This window comes from Leptonotus elevatus, chromosome 10 (genome assembly GCF_054856555.1).
Source record: "Leptonotus elevatus isolate MCC_2025b chromosome 10, RoL_Lele_1.0, whole genome shotgun sequence".
Classification (NCBI taxonomy): domain Eukaryota; kingdom Metazoa; phylum Chordata; class Actinopteri; order Syngnathiformes; family Syngnathidae; genus Leptonotus; species Leptonotus elevatus.
This window is the reverse complement of record NC_141248.1, coordinates 15,588,140-15,603,946: the sequence shown is the minus strand read 5'-3', so window position 1 is coordinate 15,603,946 and position 15,807 is coordinate 15,588,140. Positions and strand designations below refer to the sequence as shown.

Genomic DNA, 15,807 nt, shown 5'->3' with positions numbered 1-15,807 from the left:
CCAGTATGCAATACTGTATTTCTATACATTCTGCAAGTGTTTACATTTTCAAACAATCACTAATACAACATCCCTAGATCATCACAATGTTCCATCACTGGTGAGCTATTTTTAGAACAGGTCCTGGGGGCTACAAGTTGGTGACCCTGCAGTAGACATTCAATTTGTTGACATCATTGTATATTGTACAATACAAATATCACTATACATATATCACATTCAGATTGTTGACTCATGTAGGTATAGTAGAGTCAAAGCTTTTCGCTCTCTAAACAATTTCTGCTTTTAATATAATAATGCTCACTCTCAATGGAAATAATGTTACAAATAAAAAATGTTCTGATTCATTAAGCTGTCATTACAAAGTGTACAAAATCAGATTCTGTAGATGGATGTCCCATAAATAACGACTGCATTTGCAGAGGCGTCGCTGGGAAGCAATGTCCTGCATCACATTTGCGCTTTCTTTTAAATCTACTCATAAGCATAAGGTGCGATCGAGGCAGCACGCACATGCTCAGTTTGTGTACACTCGTCAAGTTTGCTGCGCTGTGTGGCTGCTGAGGTCATTGCACTTGAGAGAAGAAAAAAAAAACTCCCTTCGCTACAGCGCCTCCATTTTGAATAGCCATGTAATAGGGGATTGGCATAGTTGGTGTGTATGTGTGAGTGCAATTTTGCATGTGTGTGTGCGTGTGAGCGCGGCTGTCGCCCCGCTGAGCTGCGTAGTGTCAACAAGCCACAGCCAAACACCCGTCGACATGGACGACCTATTCAACCCGCGGAGGTAAATAACTTGCTTTTCCCCCTCCTTTTTGCATTCTTTGCCTTGTTGTGGACTGGATTCGCTTCTGGTTTTGCGGTCGCTAACGTCCACTTTGCACGGAGCGGTCGCCGTGTCAGCAGTCACGAAGTTGTGGCTAACGAGCTAGCCAAAAATAACAGCCACAGCGCTAATGTCACGGTCCCTTGCAGCTAGCCAGCCGTTTTTTGATGCTACAAAGCGATACAAATGGCGACACAGAGCAGTTAGCTCACGTCAGCCGCGTGGTGTGGCGTTGTGTGTTGTTTGCGTAGACGTTTGGCGACTGGGCTGTTAAAAACGCCATTTGCGGTTGGTGTGTATTTACATACGCGAGTCGCCTCGCGCACACAAACATTTACATATGACATGTTAAGTGCATGCTAACATCGATGAGCACTATCGAACGCCCGCTGGTCTTGGAGTGAGGGCCAAAGCGGTTAGAAGCACACAGCGAGATTCTGTTCCTGTAATGGTGACTACAGTTGTAGTGCGAGAATTAACAGCCCGTGTGCTCGCGTGATTGATTGACAGGCCTTCGCGGCCGCTGGCGTCAGGTTTCGCCTGGCCTAATATCAGCAAACGTCAGCGGGGCGCGGCTCCCATTGGCTGACAGCGACGTGTGGGCGGGGCGCCGTCTTTTAACGAGATCACTGAGCAGATGAAGCGGAGATAATCAGCTGAGAGCAGCGATAGCACGCTTAATTCCTGTGATTTCTCATTGTTCTTCTTAACTGATGTGACACTGCGATGATGGGGATGTGTCGATGAAAACGCACTGATTGTCATTTACTTTTTTTGTAATTTTTATTTTTATGTTACATGTCTTCTAGGAGCTTGAACAGCACTCAAGGAGAGATAAGAGTGGGACCAAGTCATCAGGTAAATTATGACTATTGTAAATAACTCCATATACAGTGGTGCCTTGAATTACTGTACATCTTTCCCCGCTATAATGAATGGAAATGCTATTATTCCGTTTAAACATCACCCCCAATAAAAATAAATGATGTAACATGTTCTTTAATAAGGAAATAAGCACTCCATAATATTGTACTTTAAGAAAACAAGAACATAAAAAAATGCTTGCTCCTTCTGGTATGCCTGATTTGGCCACCTATTGACTCATTTGACAGGTTGCTGTAGCAATGATGTCGGAACAAAGGCGTCATCAAGCACATGTAGTGTTTGATGTCAAATAATTGCAAAATTTGTTGCCACTCTACACTTCCTGACTGCTTCCTCGCATGGGAGGACTGTTAAATGTGCACATTCGTAGCACAACTTCTTATTATACATTAGAAAAATCTCACTGCTGACCACCAATTATTATTACTATTATTATTATTATTTTCACACATACCTATTGAAGTACAGTGTATTAAAGTATTTAAATACAATTATTGATACATACAGTGCATGTCTCGTGCATGTTGGTTGTGGTTAATATTTTTCTACAAACCTTACCATTTTTGACCATTTGTACTTCACAATTCCAAATCAAGTTCATAGTTTGGAAGCAGATTTTTACTACGTTCTCTCTTTTGTTGCTGATGTGTTGTAGGCAAAGCTTCCTGAGCTGCAGCCTCGACCCGTGCCAGCTTCCCATTCTCAGGCGGAGAGTGTGGAGCTTATGTGGACACCAGGCGTCAATGACTGCGACCTTCTCATGTACCTGAGAGCTGCCAGGTCAGTGTCACTGACACGATTGATTACAATTAGCTTACTTTAGTGAACCTGAGCAGTCCCAAGGCCCATGCTGGAGTTCTTACTTCCTGTAAACACTTCATATTTTCAGTTGCGACTGCATGTCTGGCAGTCCTTCTAAAGCATCTGTGCACTTTATGTAGATAATAGTCCATATCAGCATTGATAGTGTGTGATGAGGAGATCTGTTTACATTGGTTTTCTGCTTTGTGGGACAGATAAAACAAAAAAATGACTCCAGCATCTGTATTATATTTGTTTTCTAAGGAGCATGGCGGCATTTGCGGGTATGTGTGATGGAGGATCCACAGAGGACGGCTGTTTAGCTGCTTCTCGTGACGATACAACGCTCAACGCTCTGAACATGGTAGAGAGCTGAACTTGTGCCCATTATTATCATCATGTACTACTGAAAGATGACTTAACTTTGCACTGCATATCCCTCCCAGTTGCATGCAAGTCATTACGATGCTGCAAAAGCTCTCCAGCGTCTGGTGAAGAAGCCTCTGCCAAGGCTTATTGAGAAGTGCTGGTCTGAGGATGATGTGGTTGGTTGCAGCTCATTACTACCACTTATTTACAGCGGCCTACTGCAAAGCTGTCTTTTTTTATTTATTTTTTTAACAGCAATGGTGGCGTAGCAGCAAATACATTTTTAAAAACAAATTTATATTCATAATTTCATCCATATATGATTTATCTCACTTTTCAGAAACGCTTCATTAAAGGCCTCAGACAGTATGGGAAGAATTTTTTCCGCATTCGAAAAGACTTCTTGCCTAGCAAAAAGACTGTAAGTGAACACTTTTTAAGAAAACGCCACAAAGTCTAATACAAGTTCAGTATGGCTGATAATTTAGCATCTATACAAAAAAAAAACTGGCATTTGAATCACCAGGGAGAGCTGATCACGTTCTATTACCACTGGAAAAAAACTCCTGAGGCTGCAGGAACGCGAGCTTATCGACAACAACGCAGGCAGCCCTCGTCTCGAAAGGCAAAGACTCGCTCTGCTGCAGCTCCCGTGAGCGCCCCGTCTCGAAATTACTCTGGTGAGTATACGTGTGCTACAGTTCTCCGTTCATGCAAAAGCTGGAGTTGCCTAATACGTAACTTTTCTTCTGCAGTAGATGCAAGTTCAGCCAGTGAGGACGAACTAGACAGTGAAGACAGTGAACAAGAGGTGAAGAGCTGCAGCCACTGCGGTACCACACGTGCGTATGACTCATGTTTGGACAGAGCGCAGTGTTTATTTACATTTGCAGCTTTTAAAGGCTGTATTTTCCTCAATCAGGATCGAAAGATTGGCACCAAGGCGGAAGATACAACCCTTTGCTGTGTACAACCTGCCGTACGTACGAAAACAAGCACGGCTGCCTGCCGGCGGCACAGAAGTCGTCAGGCACGTCATTCATGTTTAAACCTGTGAAAGGGGAAGACGAGGGAAACAGTAAACATGGCATGAGGACACGGCGAAGCAGAGCACCTGTAAGCATGACTCTCTGACAACATGATGAACATTTACATGCAGGTAATAGTGTAACCTGAGAGATATATATTTTTTCTCTTTCTTGAATATACAGCAGTTGTCATCTTTAAGAAGCGGCCACCGGAGACTCACTGGCTCTCCTACTAGCGAGGATCAGCAGTCCACAAACCAGAATTCCCAGACTGGGACCAGAGCGTCTACCATAGAGAGTAAGAATGAGTCCATGAAGAAGAATAACAAGGTAAACAATACAGTCTTGCAGTGAAACAATCAAAGTTAGGCATGTCACTGGAATGTATACAAGGCGGCCTAGAAGGAAATGTCCAAAATTATTAGACCTTTGAATATGAGTTATTTTGCTAATACCTTCTAATAAGGAAATTGTACTTTTGAGTCACAAATCTCACAACAACTCTTAAGCTTTTAACATAGGTAGCGAGGTTAGCATGTTTCCTAAGTTTACAGTGCCGCCACACTGGAGTTTCATCATCACAAAATCAGAAGTTTTCAAAAACTACTGGCTCATCAGTCAAACTGACTCATGGAAGATTTGACCAAAACTCTTATGTTCATTATTCAATAGCAAGTGGCTGTTGTTTAGATGCATTACAGGCATATGCTTGCAACGGTCACAAAATGATCTGATTCTGATTTGAACAACCTTCAACAACTGATTGAATATCTATTTATTCTCCAGAAGGTGAAAGAAGAGGCAGCCACACCAAAGACAATGAAACGGGTTAGGGAGAGTCCTCCTCAGGAGCCGAACGAGCCTGAAAAGGTCAAACCCAAAAGGTCAAAGACTCAGGTAAGAAAAAAACATGTGGAATCTCTGAACCCTTGTTAGAGTCGTGTAGGATATGTGTCAATGTCAAACATCCATTTTTTCCCCACCACTAGGAGCCGCAGGATTCGCGTTCCGAGGTGGAGGGCGAGGTTGAAGAGGAGAGCTCCTCAGAAAGTCGCAGCGCTCAGGACGACGGCAGCAGCGACACCAAAGACATAGATCAGGACAACCGCAGCTCCTCCCCCAGCATTCCCAGCCCTCAGCAGGGCAACGAGAGCGACTCCGACTCTTCCGCCCAACCGAGCGCTGTCCCCTCGGAGCCTGCAGCCCCGCCGGCCGTCCTGCCTGACGCAGCGGTCCCGCAGGCCCCTCCCTCTCAGGGCCCAGCTGTCATTCCACCGCAAAGCACTCCCACTGCTGGCTCACCTCCTAGCCCGGCCCCTCCATTTACAGAGCCGCCTCAGCCAGCTGCTGCGGAATCCGCTGCCAATTTGGGGCCGAACAGCCGCCCGCCGCCCGTCCCACATTCTCCCTGTGGCGCGCCACCACTTCTGCCCACAGGGGGGCAGGACCCTCCTCTCTCGTCTGCATTTCAGGTGCCACCTGCTCTCAGCTCGGTGTCTTCCCAGATGCCACCAACCCAGAGACCCCCACCCTTCTTTAGGGAGTCACAGCTGCCCCAGCCTCCTCTTTCTGCCTCCCAAATCAAACCCCCTCCCACCACCCCGATTCAACCCTCCCACAAACAGATACCACACCAGCCTGCTCCACCCTTCCCACAGATGCCCTCCAACCTTCCTCCTCCACCTGCTCTAAAACCTCTCAACTCTCTGCCCAATCAGCATCCTCCAGGCGCGCCCCCTCCACCTCTTCAGCTCATGCCCCAGCCTTTGGCCTTGCAGACACTTTCCGGGCAGCTTCCGGTGATTTCTCCGGCGCACGCTCACCCTGGAAAGAGTACAAGTTCCCCTCATCCATCTGCCGTATCCTCGCAGCCTCTCCCCTCCGCCACGTCGGCCCCCGTCGGGCCCATCCCCAGCCTGCAGCCGTCCTTCCCTCCTATTGGGCTGAGACCATCGCCGAGCGCCACAGTGGGAGCCCCTCAGATCCAAATCAAAGAGGAGCCGCTGGATGAGATGGAGGAAGCAGAGAGCCCGCCGTCTCCACCTCGCAGCCCTTCGCCACAGCCCACCGTCATCAATATAGCGAGCCACGCCAGCCAGTCTGCACGGTGTGTCTTTAGTTTCTCCACAGTTTTTAAAATGTGGCAAAAATGTATGTGGGCCCAAAAGAAGACCCGTCAATACTAATGAATGTGCTTCTGATGTTAATTTCAGGTTCATCAAGCACCTGGATCGCGGCTACAACTCCTGCGCTCGGACAGACCTGTTCTTCACGCCGCTCTCCTCCTCTAAGCTGGCCAAGAAAAGGGAGGAGGCCCTCGAGAAGTCTCGGAGAGAGGCGGAGCTCAGCGCTCGGCAAGAGCGCGAACGGGAGAAGGATCGGGAGCGAGAAAGGGAGTTAGACAGAAACGCTGTAAGTAAATTCATTAATTCTTAGGTTACTTTTGTTATCTTCTGTCACTCAGTACAAATACTTTTTCTGTGCTAAAGTTGATTTTTTGGTTCTATATATATTTGGGGAGTTTATTTAACTTTTGGTCCATACATTGGAAAATATGAAAACATTTAATTGATGTTTTACTCCCTATTAAATAGGCTTTTTCCCCTCAACATTTGCAGATTAGGACACAATGTAAAAAAAAAAAAAAAAAAAAAAAAAGTAAATTAGTGCTGAACAATTTATCATTTTGGGACCAAAATCGCAATCTCCGATAACGCGATTTCGAGATCTCTCACGCTGCATTATTATTATTATTTTTTTTTTAAGAGCTCTTATCTCCCAAGCTCGCCAATCAGCGGCATGCCACAGTGGACACACACACGCTAACCAGCTCTAACATGGTAAAAAAAAAAAAAAAAAAAGCAGCTTGTTATGTCACGATGTCGCTCATTCACTCTGAAGTATTTTCTTACGCGACGTGCTAAGCTAACTTGCTCCATGAAAGCACAGATCGACTGAAAACCCCCCCACTAACAAGTAGTGCTTTCACCAAAGGGGAATGGCAAGTTGCTTAGCATGCTCATTGCTAATGTGAAATGCATTCTGAAAATACAATATTAATCAGAACGACGTTTTTAGACAAGTGAAGGTGCATAGAACATATTGTAAAGAATATTTTGGGGTTGACTTCCCTTTTAAGGGACCAAAAAATAGTTCATTTATTTGCAGTTTTTTTTTTTAATTAATAGGCTGATTAAACGGTTTTCCGAATTAAATTCTGCCAAATATCGGCACAACGTTAGCGAAGCTTTACCACTTGTGTCTCACACACAAAACTTGGAAGTATTTATCTATCTAATCTTTGTTTACAGCGAGCATCCAGCTCCTCACACGACAGTCGCATGAGCGAGGCTCAAGTGGTCGCTCACGGGCGGCCCATGTACGAGCAGCCCACCACTGTCGCCGCTGTGCCCCCTTACATCGGCCCCGATACGCCGGCCCTCCGCACCTTGAGCGAATACGCCCGGCCCCATGTCATGTCCCCCACCAACCGCAACCACCCGTTCTACGTGTCGCTGAGTCCCGGCGACCCCATGCTGGCCTACCACATGCCCGGCCTGTACAGCGCCGAGCCCAGCATGAGAGAGCGCGAGCTGAGGAACCTCCGAGAGAGGGAGCTCCGCGAGCGGATGAAGCCGGGCTACGAGGTCAAGCCCCCTGACCTGGAAACCTTGCACCCCTCAGCCAACCCAATGGAGCACTATGTCAGGCACGGGGCCCTGGCTCTGCCTCACATCCCCGGGCCTCCTCACCACTTTGCGCCCTTTCACCCCGGGTTCAACCATCTGGAGCGGGAGAGGATGGTGCTGGCCGGTACACAGATGCGCCCGGAGCTGAGCTACGCCGAGCGCCTGACTGCGGAGCGGCTGCACGCTGAGAGGATGGCCTCGGTGGCGCCGGATCACGCAGCCAGGCTGCAGATGCTCAACGTGACGCCGCATCATCACCAACACTCGCACATCCACTCGCACCTCCACCTGCACCAACAGGACCCTCTCGGGCAAGGTGAGTGCTTCAGTTTCACCATTTCACCATGATGTCAAATGTACTTCTGGCTGGCCGATCTTATCCACCTCATTCACAGGTTCCACTGCTTAATTTAGCCTAAACCTTTTGTGAAATGTTTTTGGCAGTTTTTGACATTGATTTTGGTTCAGGTCATCGTAGTCAATTCCCTGGCGCCCATTGTTGACAAACAGGAAAAGCTCAATAGACTCGATGGCCTACATTTATGTTCATTCCCACAGGCTCAAGCCCCCATCCTCTGATGGACCCGCTGGCAAACGGGCCACGTCTGGCCCGCTTCCCCTTCCCCGGAGGCCCGATCCCCAACCCTTTGCTGGCTGATCTTCCACATGACCACGAGATGCTGCGCCACCCTTTGTTTGGTATGTCTTTTGGGTCGTACCGCCAATCTTAGTGTTGCTCCGTGGATACTTTTTCCCCCCTCAAATGGTCATTATTTTGTTCAGATATTCATGTTTGAATATGGGACAGCATAGTGTGTAGTGGTTAGTTTGCCTGCCTCACATTTTTGAGGTTCTGGGTTGTCCTTGCATGAAAGTTCTGTAGTTTCCTCCCACTTTTTAAAAACCTGGTGCATTTTTGGAGTAAAAAGGTAACAGGTTAGCAGGAGGCTAAACCTGTTAACCTGGTTTTGTTAGCACATTCCATTTTGCCTCCATTGTTTCAAAGATGAATTTAACTAACAATCGATCACACACAGTCATCAGAATGATTAATTAATCCATTTTTAATTGCCATCTTAACCCTCAGACAAGTGCAAAACACTGGACTCCTTATTGCGGCTCACAATGTGGTCTCTGTGCGCTCCGTAGGGGCTGCATATCCCCGAGAGCTCCAGGGTCCCATTCCTCAGATGTCGGCCGCGCACCAGCTCCAGGCCATGCATGTTCAGTCAGCAGAGCTGCAGAGGATGGCCATGGAGCAGCAGTGGCTGCACGCACATCACCTGCATGGAGGCCCACTGCCCAGCCAGGAAGATTATTACAGGTGAGGACTTTAAATCCTAGGAAATCTCTTGTTATACTGTGGTACGTTGGAGAAAAAAAAAAACACATTGCAGAGTCCATAAATCTCAAAGGTTCCACTGAGCAGCAATTGAATCATATTAATGACATTCTACCACGTTGTTTTTGTGTTTTTCATAGCCGTTTGAAGAAAGAAGGTGACAAGCCATCGTGAGGTCCATGTGGCGCATTCATCTAAAAGCCTGTACTTAACACCCACTAGAATACTGTAAGAGATTTGTGTCTTTGTTTTCATATATTTTACAACATATTTGTGTATCAATATGCTCATTCCTTCTTCAGCACTTCACAGGCCTGCTAAAGTCTGGCTAAGGTTTTCACAAGACTTTTTACTCCTTTTACGAACAATCTCACACGCGCACGTGAGATTTCAAAAGCGACGGATGAACTTTCACAAACGTACTGTTTAACAGTCCCTCATATGCAACACAACTTTGCTAAAACACAGCCCGAAGAAGATTTGGAAGCAGACTTTGGTGTGACCTTAAAATATATTCTTGTGTATAAATGATGATTCCTTGTACAGAATTGCATTGAAACCAGTGTTTGAATGAGTGTTAACGACCGAGCATGACTCAAACTAGAGTAGCAAGTGGCATCGTCTTGTTTAGACTTTAAACAAATACTAGAGGTTGGGTTTTACTCTAATTATGCTAAATATTTGTCTAAATCCTAAAGTTTTATATATCAAGATATCTTTTCACAGTATGACCTAAGCTTTATTCACTCCTTTTTGAGCTTGTAAATATTAAATGTTCACAATATTCTATATGAATGAGTACCATTAGTTGTAGGTGTAACCCTTGTTTAAGCAGGAAACCTTAAGCTGTAACACGATATAATACTATAATGGATATAATAATTAATTGGAACAGGATCTGTGCCCACAAGTTTTTTGTGGATTAATGCATTTACATCTTATTTGATACAAATAAGACAATTGGAGACAAACTCAATATTGACAAAATTGAAATTTCATATTTATGTGTATCCAATAAAGTGTGTTAATTGAATATTTATTTCAATAAATATTCTGGAGTGACACCTTACGTTCTGAAGTGCTTTTGTATGTATACGTATGTATGTGTATATATGGCAGCATAACAACCATTTGTTTTTATTTTTGACCAAAATTCAAAAATAGCAAGCAGGTGAGTGTGAATGTATTAAAGAGGAAGTCAACTTTAAACATTTCTTGACAATAGTGTTATATGTGACCTAACTAGTCTGAACATGACATTCTGATTAATATTACATATGTGGAATATGAGTTATGCAGCAAAATGCAGCCGTTTTTATCCATCACTTGCTGTCGACTAAAGATGACATCACAGCTGCTCAGGGAACAACCAATCACGTGTTTTCTGAGGCTGAGCTGTGATTGACTAAGACCTGAGTAACTATGATGTCACTTTCACTCGACAGAGTGGCAAAATGGCCGCCTTCTGATATTGATTAACTGCTGGATTTTGCTGCTTAACTCATATTTCGCTAACACAATATTAACCTAATTAAGAACATATTATTGTCAAGGCATTTTTGGGGGGTTGACTTCCCCTTTAAGTACAGTTAATGTACCTTTCATCTGAAGGTAAGTGATGGCAAGACAGACTCACATTAAATGTATTTTTATTTTTCAAAAATATGATTATTTAACCAATCTTTCACACTTAGGCTACCACCCTTCAGTCCATCAACTCAATAGTGGTCCAGGTATTAACAGCTTACTTGGCTAATAGATAGAATTGATAGAATTGTGCAAAGTGCAGGCTAATCTTTATCACATGAAACAACACACACACACACACACAACCAATTTCTCAGCCAATCATGTTGCATACTTTGGAAACAGTCAACTGATATCATTCTTTGAATTAGCTAAAAGTTGAAATTTCCCATCTAGTTTCAAGCTCGTCTCAACTTTGAAATGCTGTCACACTAATGATTGTACATTATGTGGAATAAATATCATTTCTGAATGGACCCAAGTGGTAGGTTGCGCCGCGTTGAGGATTCTTCATCTTCACTTGATCTGTCGCAGATACTGGATCGCTGATAGTGCGCTCACGTTTGCAAGCAGAGCTAGAAAAGATATTGCACAATTGATATCGTCACGTAAATATCTGATGAGATATGCGATTCCTGATTTGTTGCGCTTTTTTCATATTTATCACACTTGTTTTCAGATCATCAAAACAACTTGAACGTCTCACAAAGAAAATAGAAAATGCATTTTCTACATTTTATACATTGATAAAAATAAAAAAAATCCAATCCTTCCCTCTGACATATTATTTAAGTGATGTGCAATGGGACGCAGTGTCATCAATAAGTAAGTGTGTAAAAATTGCCTTGATGATCTGATACGTTAAAGTGCGATTTCCAAATTTCCAATACAAGTGTACCTAATGAACTGTCTAATTGAGCATAAACCAAATATGACGAACAATGAACGTTTCCTACCTGCTTTCCAGGCATCAGCAGACTTCGGATCTGATGATGTCATCACCCAGGAGGCAAATGCGATGCAGACCAAACACATGTCAGACTGCTGCAGCGCAGACAAGACTCCCTTTCGCACTAGAAGGGAACATTCATTATTCAAATTATTTAGCTCCATTCATTTCCCCGTCTGCTATGATTACCTTTTTTCTGTATTGTTCCCACCATCCTCTGCTGCTTAGGTGCTGGAGGAGAGGCTCCGCCCACTGTTGGAACGATGATACTGCCCTCCTCTCTCTGGGCTGGGAGCTCCCACCCGTCGGCCCTTCTGCACCAGATGCTGCCTTTGTCTTGAAAGCGCATTTTTGCGAACGGCATCAAACTCTCCCCACTTTGAGATTCAGCCACACGGAGAGCATGCGAGACAATTCGGATGGGAGAAATAAAATCCTCTTCCAAAATGTCTACACTTAAAAATGGATAATTACATTTGGGCAGGGTGAGTTCTCTGGTGGTAGGATGCGAGCAGGAGAAGATCGGAATGGGTTTCCACTTGAGGCTCTGGGTTGGTAATATTTTATGCTCACATGTCGGAAACATGTCATCACATCCTGGAGCCAATGAGATGCCTTCGGGATCGTAGACACAAATGACGTTTGCCGGTCGCTGCGGGATGAAAGATTCCAGATCATCCCTTTGGACAGGTGTTGATATTATCGATCTCAAACTGCCTCCCTTGGATTCATCATTGCGTAAAGATAAATCCTCCATGCTGAGCGCTCGAACATTCTGCACACTTTTGTTCTTCGTCATCCCTCTTGACATTACAAAGTCCTCTGGTATTGGGGTCTGGCTCCTGGTTCCAGCTTCCTCCTCGTCCTCCCCCTCATCGGTTTTGCAGGTCAGATCAGGACTGGGGTTCGCGCTAATGCCCGCAAATTGCCAATAGTCTTCCTCAAAATCGCACACAGAGAAATCCCAGCTGGATCTGTCACCCTTGGAATCGTCCAGCTGTGTGAAATAGTCCGAGTCGGCCGCATCGGACACATCGGTGAGGCCTCCGTCCGTCAAATGATGCTCCTCGGCGTCCACTAGGGAGCTGCTTTGTGACGGGACGTCGGACATCTCCGGGCTTCTTGCCGTCCTCAGCTGTAAAATGTCATTGATGGTCAATTTTTCCATCTCATCCCAGAAGGCCGAGATGGCGTAGACGCACGGCGGGCCGCCCGCAGCCTTGGCGTACGCTTCAGGGCAGTCGGCCGCGGGGGTGACGATGACGTCAGGAACGGACCGAGGATTGTCACCAACACATGCTGTAAGGTCAGGTTCTGTTTGGACTCTGGTCAGATCCGCTGGAGGTTGTTGACCTTTTTGAGCAGTCAATGGAACAAACGCTTGGTTACCAGAACCGGCACATTTGGGATCTGATTCTCTGGTCTGCAAGATCTCAACACCAGAACTCTGAATTGGATCACAGTCGCATGATGATGATGATGATGAGGAGGAGGAAGATGGAGACTCTATTGGATAGTTTTCAAATGAATCCTTTACAAAGAGATCCTGATCCACTGATTCAGCAGCGGAGAGATAGATTTCAGAACCAGAACTGTGAAGGGTGAAGAACTCAACAGTGTCCTCAAACTGATCTGAGTCCACACTCTCCAAATGGAAGATTTCTTTGTTTTTGTCTTCCATTTCCAGGTTTCCTTCCGTATCATTTTGCATCTTACCGCCATCATTCCTCATCGTTCCTTCCATGTTGCTTCGCAGGAAATCGTCACCAATCAGGGTTCCTTCTATTTTGTCTTGCCGCATGGTTTCACCTTCATGTAAGGTTCCTTCTCCATCCTGGTGCATGGGTCCTTCACTAAGGTTCTGATTCTGAAGGATTCCCACTCTTGTGCTACGTACTGGATCATCAGCATGCAGTGTTGCTTCTCTACTGTCATGCTGCATCATTTCACCATCGCTCTGGTTTTTCATCATATCGCCATCATGCATTGTTCCTTCTTCACAGTTTTGCTTTCTATCTTCACCGTGCAGGGGTCTTTGTCTATGGTTTTGGACTATACCATCATCATCATCATCATCATCATCATGCGTGGTTTCCTTGCAAATGTTTTGCATGACATCACAAGAACTATTCTGCCCTGCCTGTTTTTTGCTATTTTTATTCACCTCACTTTCATGTTGAAGCTCCCGCTTGGGCCTGCAAGCGTTTTGTGGTGGTTGAGTTTTTTCCCCCTTTGGAGTTGCGCAGGCTCGGCGACGTACTGGATTGTCATTCAGCGACAGCGTCACAAACCAGCGCTCTTTCTCCTCTCTCGGAGCAACTTTGTGGCCATCCTCAGCCTGACGTCTCACGTTGGTTTCACGCTCGGTTGACGGTGACCTAGTGATGCTTTTTGGGGGGATTTCTGCATCGTTACATATTTTGGCCTTATCATCCTCAGTTGTATCCTTTCGTGTTTCTATGACACACTGAATGAGCTCCACTTCAAGGCAAGATCTAATATCTTCATCTAAGCTCTGTAGGGATTGAGTGGCTGAAACCGAGGAGTCCGGACAACGGAGTTCCTCAGGGCAGGCAAGCAGAGGTTGCGGCAGACAGCACTTCTCGCTCTCCTGGTAGAAGTTGGACCAGTCCTCCTCTGCAATGCGCAAGCTGTGATCCAAGTCATCCATGCCGACACCTCACATGCTTTCCTGGGAGTAGAAATGGCAAAACAAAGGTCAGTGTGCAAGTGTTTATGTTGCCTATTTGTCCTCTTGTACCCTTCATAGCTTTGAACTGTCTGGGCAGCAACATGTTTGTGCTAAATATAGAGCACTTGAATAGCAGTTATTTCGAGGCTATATTGTATTTAGGATTTAAGGCCTCTTATTCATTCTTTTTTTTTTTGTGGAGAGTAAAGAGACATGACTTGCCTTCATCTCCTTGTCTTATCATTTATGGCATCTCCACAATTGCTGAGCCCGAGGTGATCTAACCGGATTGTTTACCTGGTCACTGGTGAATGTCTATCCCTTGCGGATCACCGCAAGCTATATTATAGCACTGCATAGACCTCAATGATAACATGAATAGTGTTCAATCTAAACCTTTTAAACAGTTTAACTCATTTGCTCCCAAAAATGTATAAATCTGTTCTATTTTAAATATTACCAGAGAATGGTTGAAGCAATGGTAGTTATTCCAAAATCGACCAGCAGGTGGCAGCAGAGTATAAGAGATCAACCATGTTGCAACAAGCTGTTTTCCCCACAGTTTTAAACAGATTTGTGAATAATGATGAAATTGAGCTATATTCTAATGCTAATTGCTGCAAAACGGAACAGATAAAAGTATAGTTTTTTTTCCTGATGAAACAAGAGGCTCTAATCTTTCTTTTGGTAGGTCCATGTTTTTATAGCAATAGCACACAATATTCTGTGGGCCTTGCAAAATCAGTCAAAATCCAGTAAAACAGCCGGGAGCGAAGGGGATTGCTTCAGTGAAAATGGCTGGGAGTGAATAAGTTAATTGTTGATGTGGCTTTTTTCATCAAATGTGTACATAATATTATGGCCAAATGTTTGTGATAAATGGAGACATTTAGTGCCATAGGAGTATTAAAGCCCCCTTCGACGACCACTAAACACTTCAGAGCCACCATGCTTGTTTGATGTGAGGTCAAATGACTGCACAATATCAAATTACAAAATAAAGTGATGTGAATACAGTCGGTTGTGTAGATGTCAACTTCATTTAGTGCGATTTGCCAGTAACTTGCTGCACAGTCTTACAGCATGCCCAAATACTCAACTAGTGACTTATTTGACAATTAATAATAATTTACCATTCGTCTGTTAGTCATTTCTATTTGCCCGATTGAATTCACCAACACTATATGAGACCGCATACCTGCAAGAAGACAAGGACAAACGTTCCAGTCTGAATTCTCCTGCAGGAAAACGTCCCGTTCTCTGGCGACCTCACACATATATGTCAGCCTGGCGCGGCTGGCGCCCTGTACCGCTCTTTTATAAATAGACTACGTTCAGTCACATGGAGCTGCTGCTGCTGGCGAACATGTCCTTCCCTCTACGACCAGAGGTGTAACATTTCAGCACCTCCAATCATATGACACAGAGTGCCAATATTATGCTTTACTGTTTACACGATGGGCCAGACCAAAGACAAAAAAAAAATTGACCTCTAACTCAAAATGTCTACATGCAGCGATTTGCATTTAGGATCAACGGTACATAAAAGTTGATAACCTGTAAATTAAATTTGAGAAATATACAGTCTTCTCCATAAGTATTGGAACGGCAAGGTCAAATTCTTCGATTTTGTTGTGTACTGAAGACATTTGGATTTCAAATCAAAATATGATTAAGAGAAAGGTTCACAAGTCCAGCG

The 15,807-nt window shown here is 44.8% G+C and overlaps 3 protein-coding genes across 8 annotated transcripts in view; 2 read left to right on the top strand and 1 right to left on the bottom strand.

Moving 5' to 3' along the window:
* The first annotated feature begins 529 nt into the window (after positions 1 to 529).
* rereb (arginine-glutamic acid dipeptide (RE) repeats b) lies at positions 530 to 11,457 on the top strand. Of its 6 annotated transcripts, none has more exons than XR_015096245.1 (18): positions 613 to 787; positions 1,636 to 1,684; positions 2,367 to 2,491; positions 2,777 to 2,876; positions 2,959 to 3,057; positions 3,222 to 3,302; positions 3,408 to 3,561; positions 3,637 to 3,723; positions 3,804 to 3,997; positions 4,093 to 4,239; positions 4,696 to 4,806; positions 4,899 to 6,016; positions 6,123 to 6,321; positions 7,221 to 7,914; positions 8,157 to 8,297; positions 8,748 to 8,922; positions 9,081 to 9,168; positions 11,435 to 11,457. XR_015096245.1 is itself a non-coding variant. In XM_086086401.1 (18 exons), the coding sequence occupies exons 1-18, from the start codon at positions 762 to 764 to the stop codon at positions 9,112 to 9,114; spliced, it is 3,135 nt and encodes a 1,044-aa protein (XP_085942527.1). In that variant the 5' UTR covers positions 613 to 761; the 3' UTR covers positions 9,115 to 10,004. The 6 variants fall into 6 exon arrangements, 4 of the variants coding, with proteins under 4 accessions (XP_085942526.1, XP_085942527.1, XP_085942525.1 ...); XR_015096246.1 differs by lacking the exon at positions 11,435 to 11,457 and adding an exon at positions 9,243 to 10,004; XM_086086401.1 differs by lacking the exon at positions 11,435 to 11,457 and having other exon boundaries at positions 4,899 to 5,381; positions 5,781 to 6,016; positions 9,081 to 10,004.
* perm1b (PPARGC1 and ESRR induced regulator, muscle 1b) lies at positions 10,573 to 15,436 on the bottom strand. The gene is made up of 4 exons (XM_086086402.1): positions 15,307 to 15,436; positions 11,606 to 14,108; positions 11,424 to 11,540; positions 10,573 to 11,042 (listed from the first exon to the last, which is right to left on the bottom strand). Exons 2-4 carry the CDS (start codon positions 14,085 to 14,087, stop codon positions 10,984 to 10,986), a joined length of 2,658 nt encoding a protein of 885 aa, XP_085942528.1. The 5' UTR covers positions 14,088 to 14,108; positions 15,307 to 15,436; the 3' UTR covers positions 10,573 to 10,983.
* iho1 (interactor of HORMAD1 1) overlaps positions 11,614 to 15,807 on the top strand; it is a 14,779-nt gene continuing 10,585 nt past the window's right edge. The window contains exon 1 of the mRNA XM_086086412.1: positions 11,614 to 14,134. The gene's annotated coding sequence lies outside the window, so the exon portion shown is untranslated. The remainder of the gene's footprint in view (positions 14,135 to 15,807) is intronic.

Excerpts from the sequence above, each read along its gene's own strand:
- perm1b (XM_086086402.1), bottom strand. The coding sequence starts at position 14,087 with ATGGATGACTTGGATCACAGCTTGCGCATTGCAGAGGAGGACTGGTCC. Across the intron at positions 11,541-11,605 it reads GGGAACAATACAGAAAAAAG|TGCGAAAGGGAGTCTTGTCT; the intron begins GTAATCATAGCA and ends GTTCCCTTCTAG. Across the intron at positions 11,043-11,423 it reads TGCTGATGCCTGGAAAGCAG|CTCTGCTTGCAAACGTGAGC; the intron begins GTAGGAAACGTT and ends TATCTTTTCTAG.
- rereb (XM_086086400.1), top strand. The coding sequence starts at position 762 with ATGGACGACCTATTCAACCCGCGGAG. Across the intron at positions 4,240-4,695 it reads CCATGAAGAAGAATAACAAG|AAGGTGAAAGAAGAGGCAGC; the intron begins GTAAACAATACA and ends TTTATTCTCCAG. Across the intron at positions 4,807-4,898 it reads CCAAAAGGTCAAAGACTCAG|GAGCCGCAGGATTCGCGTTC; the intron begins GTAAGAAAAAAA and ends CCCCACCACTAG.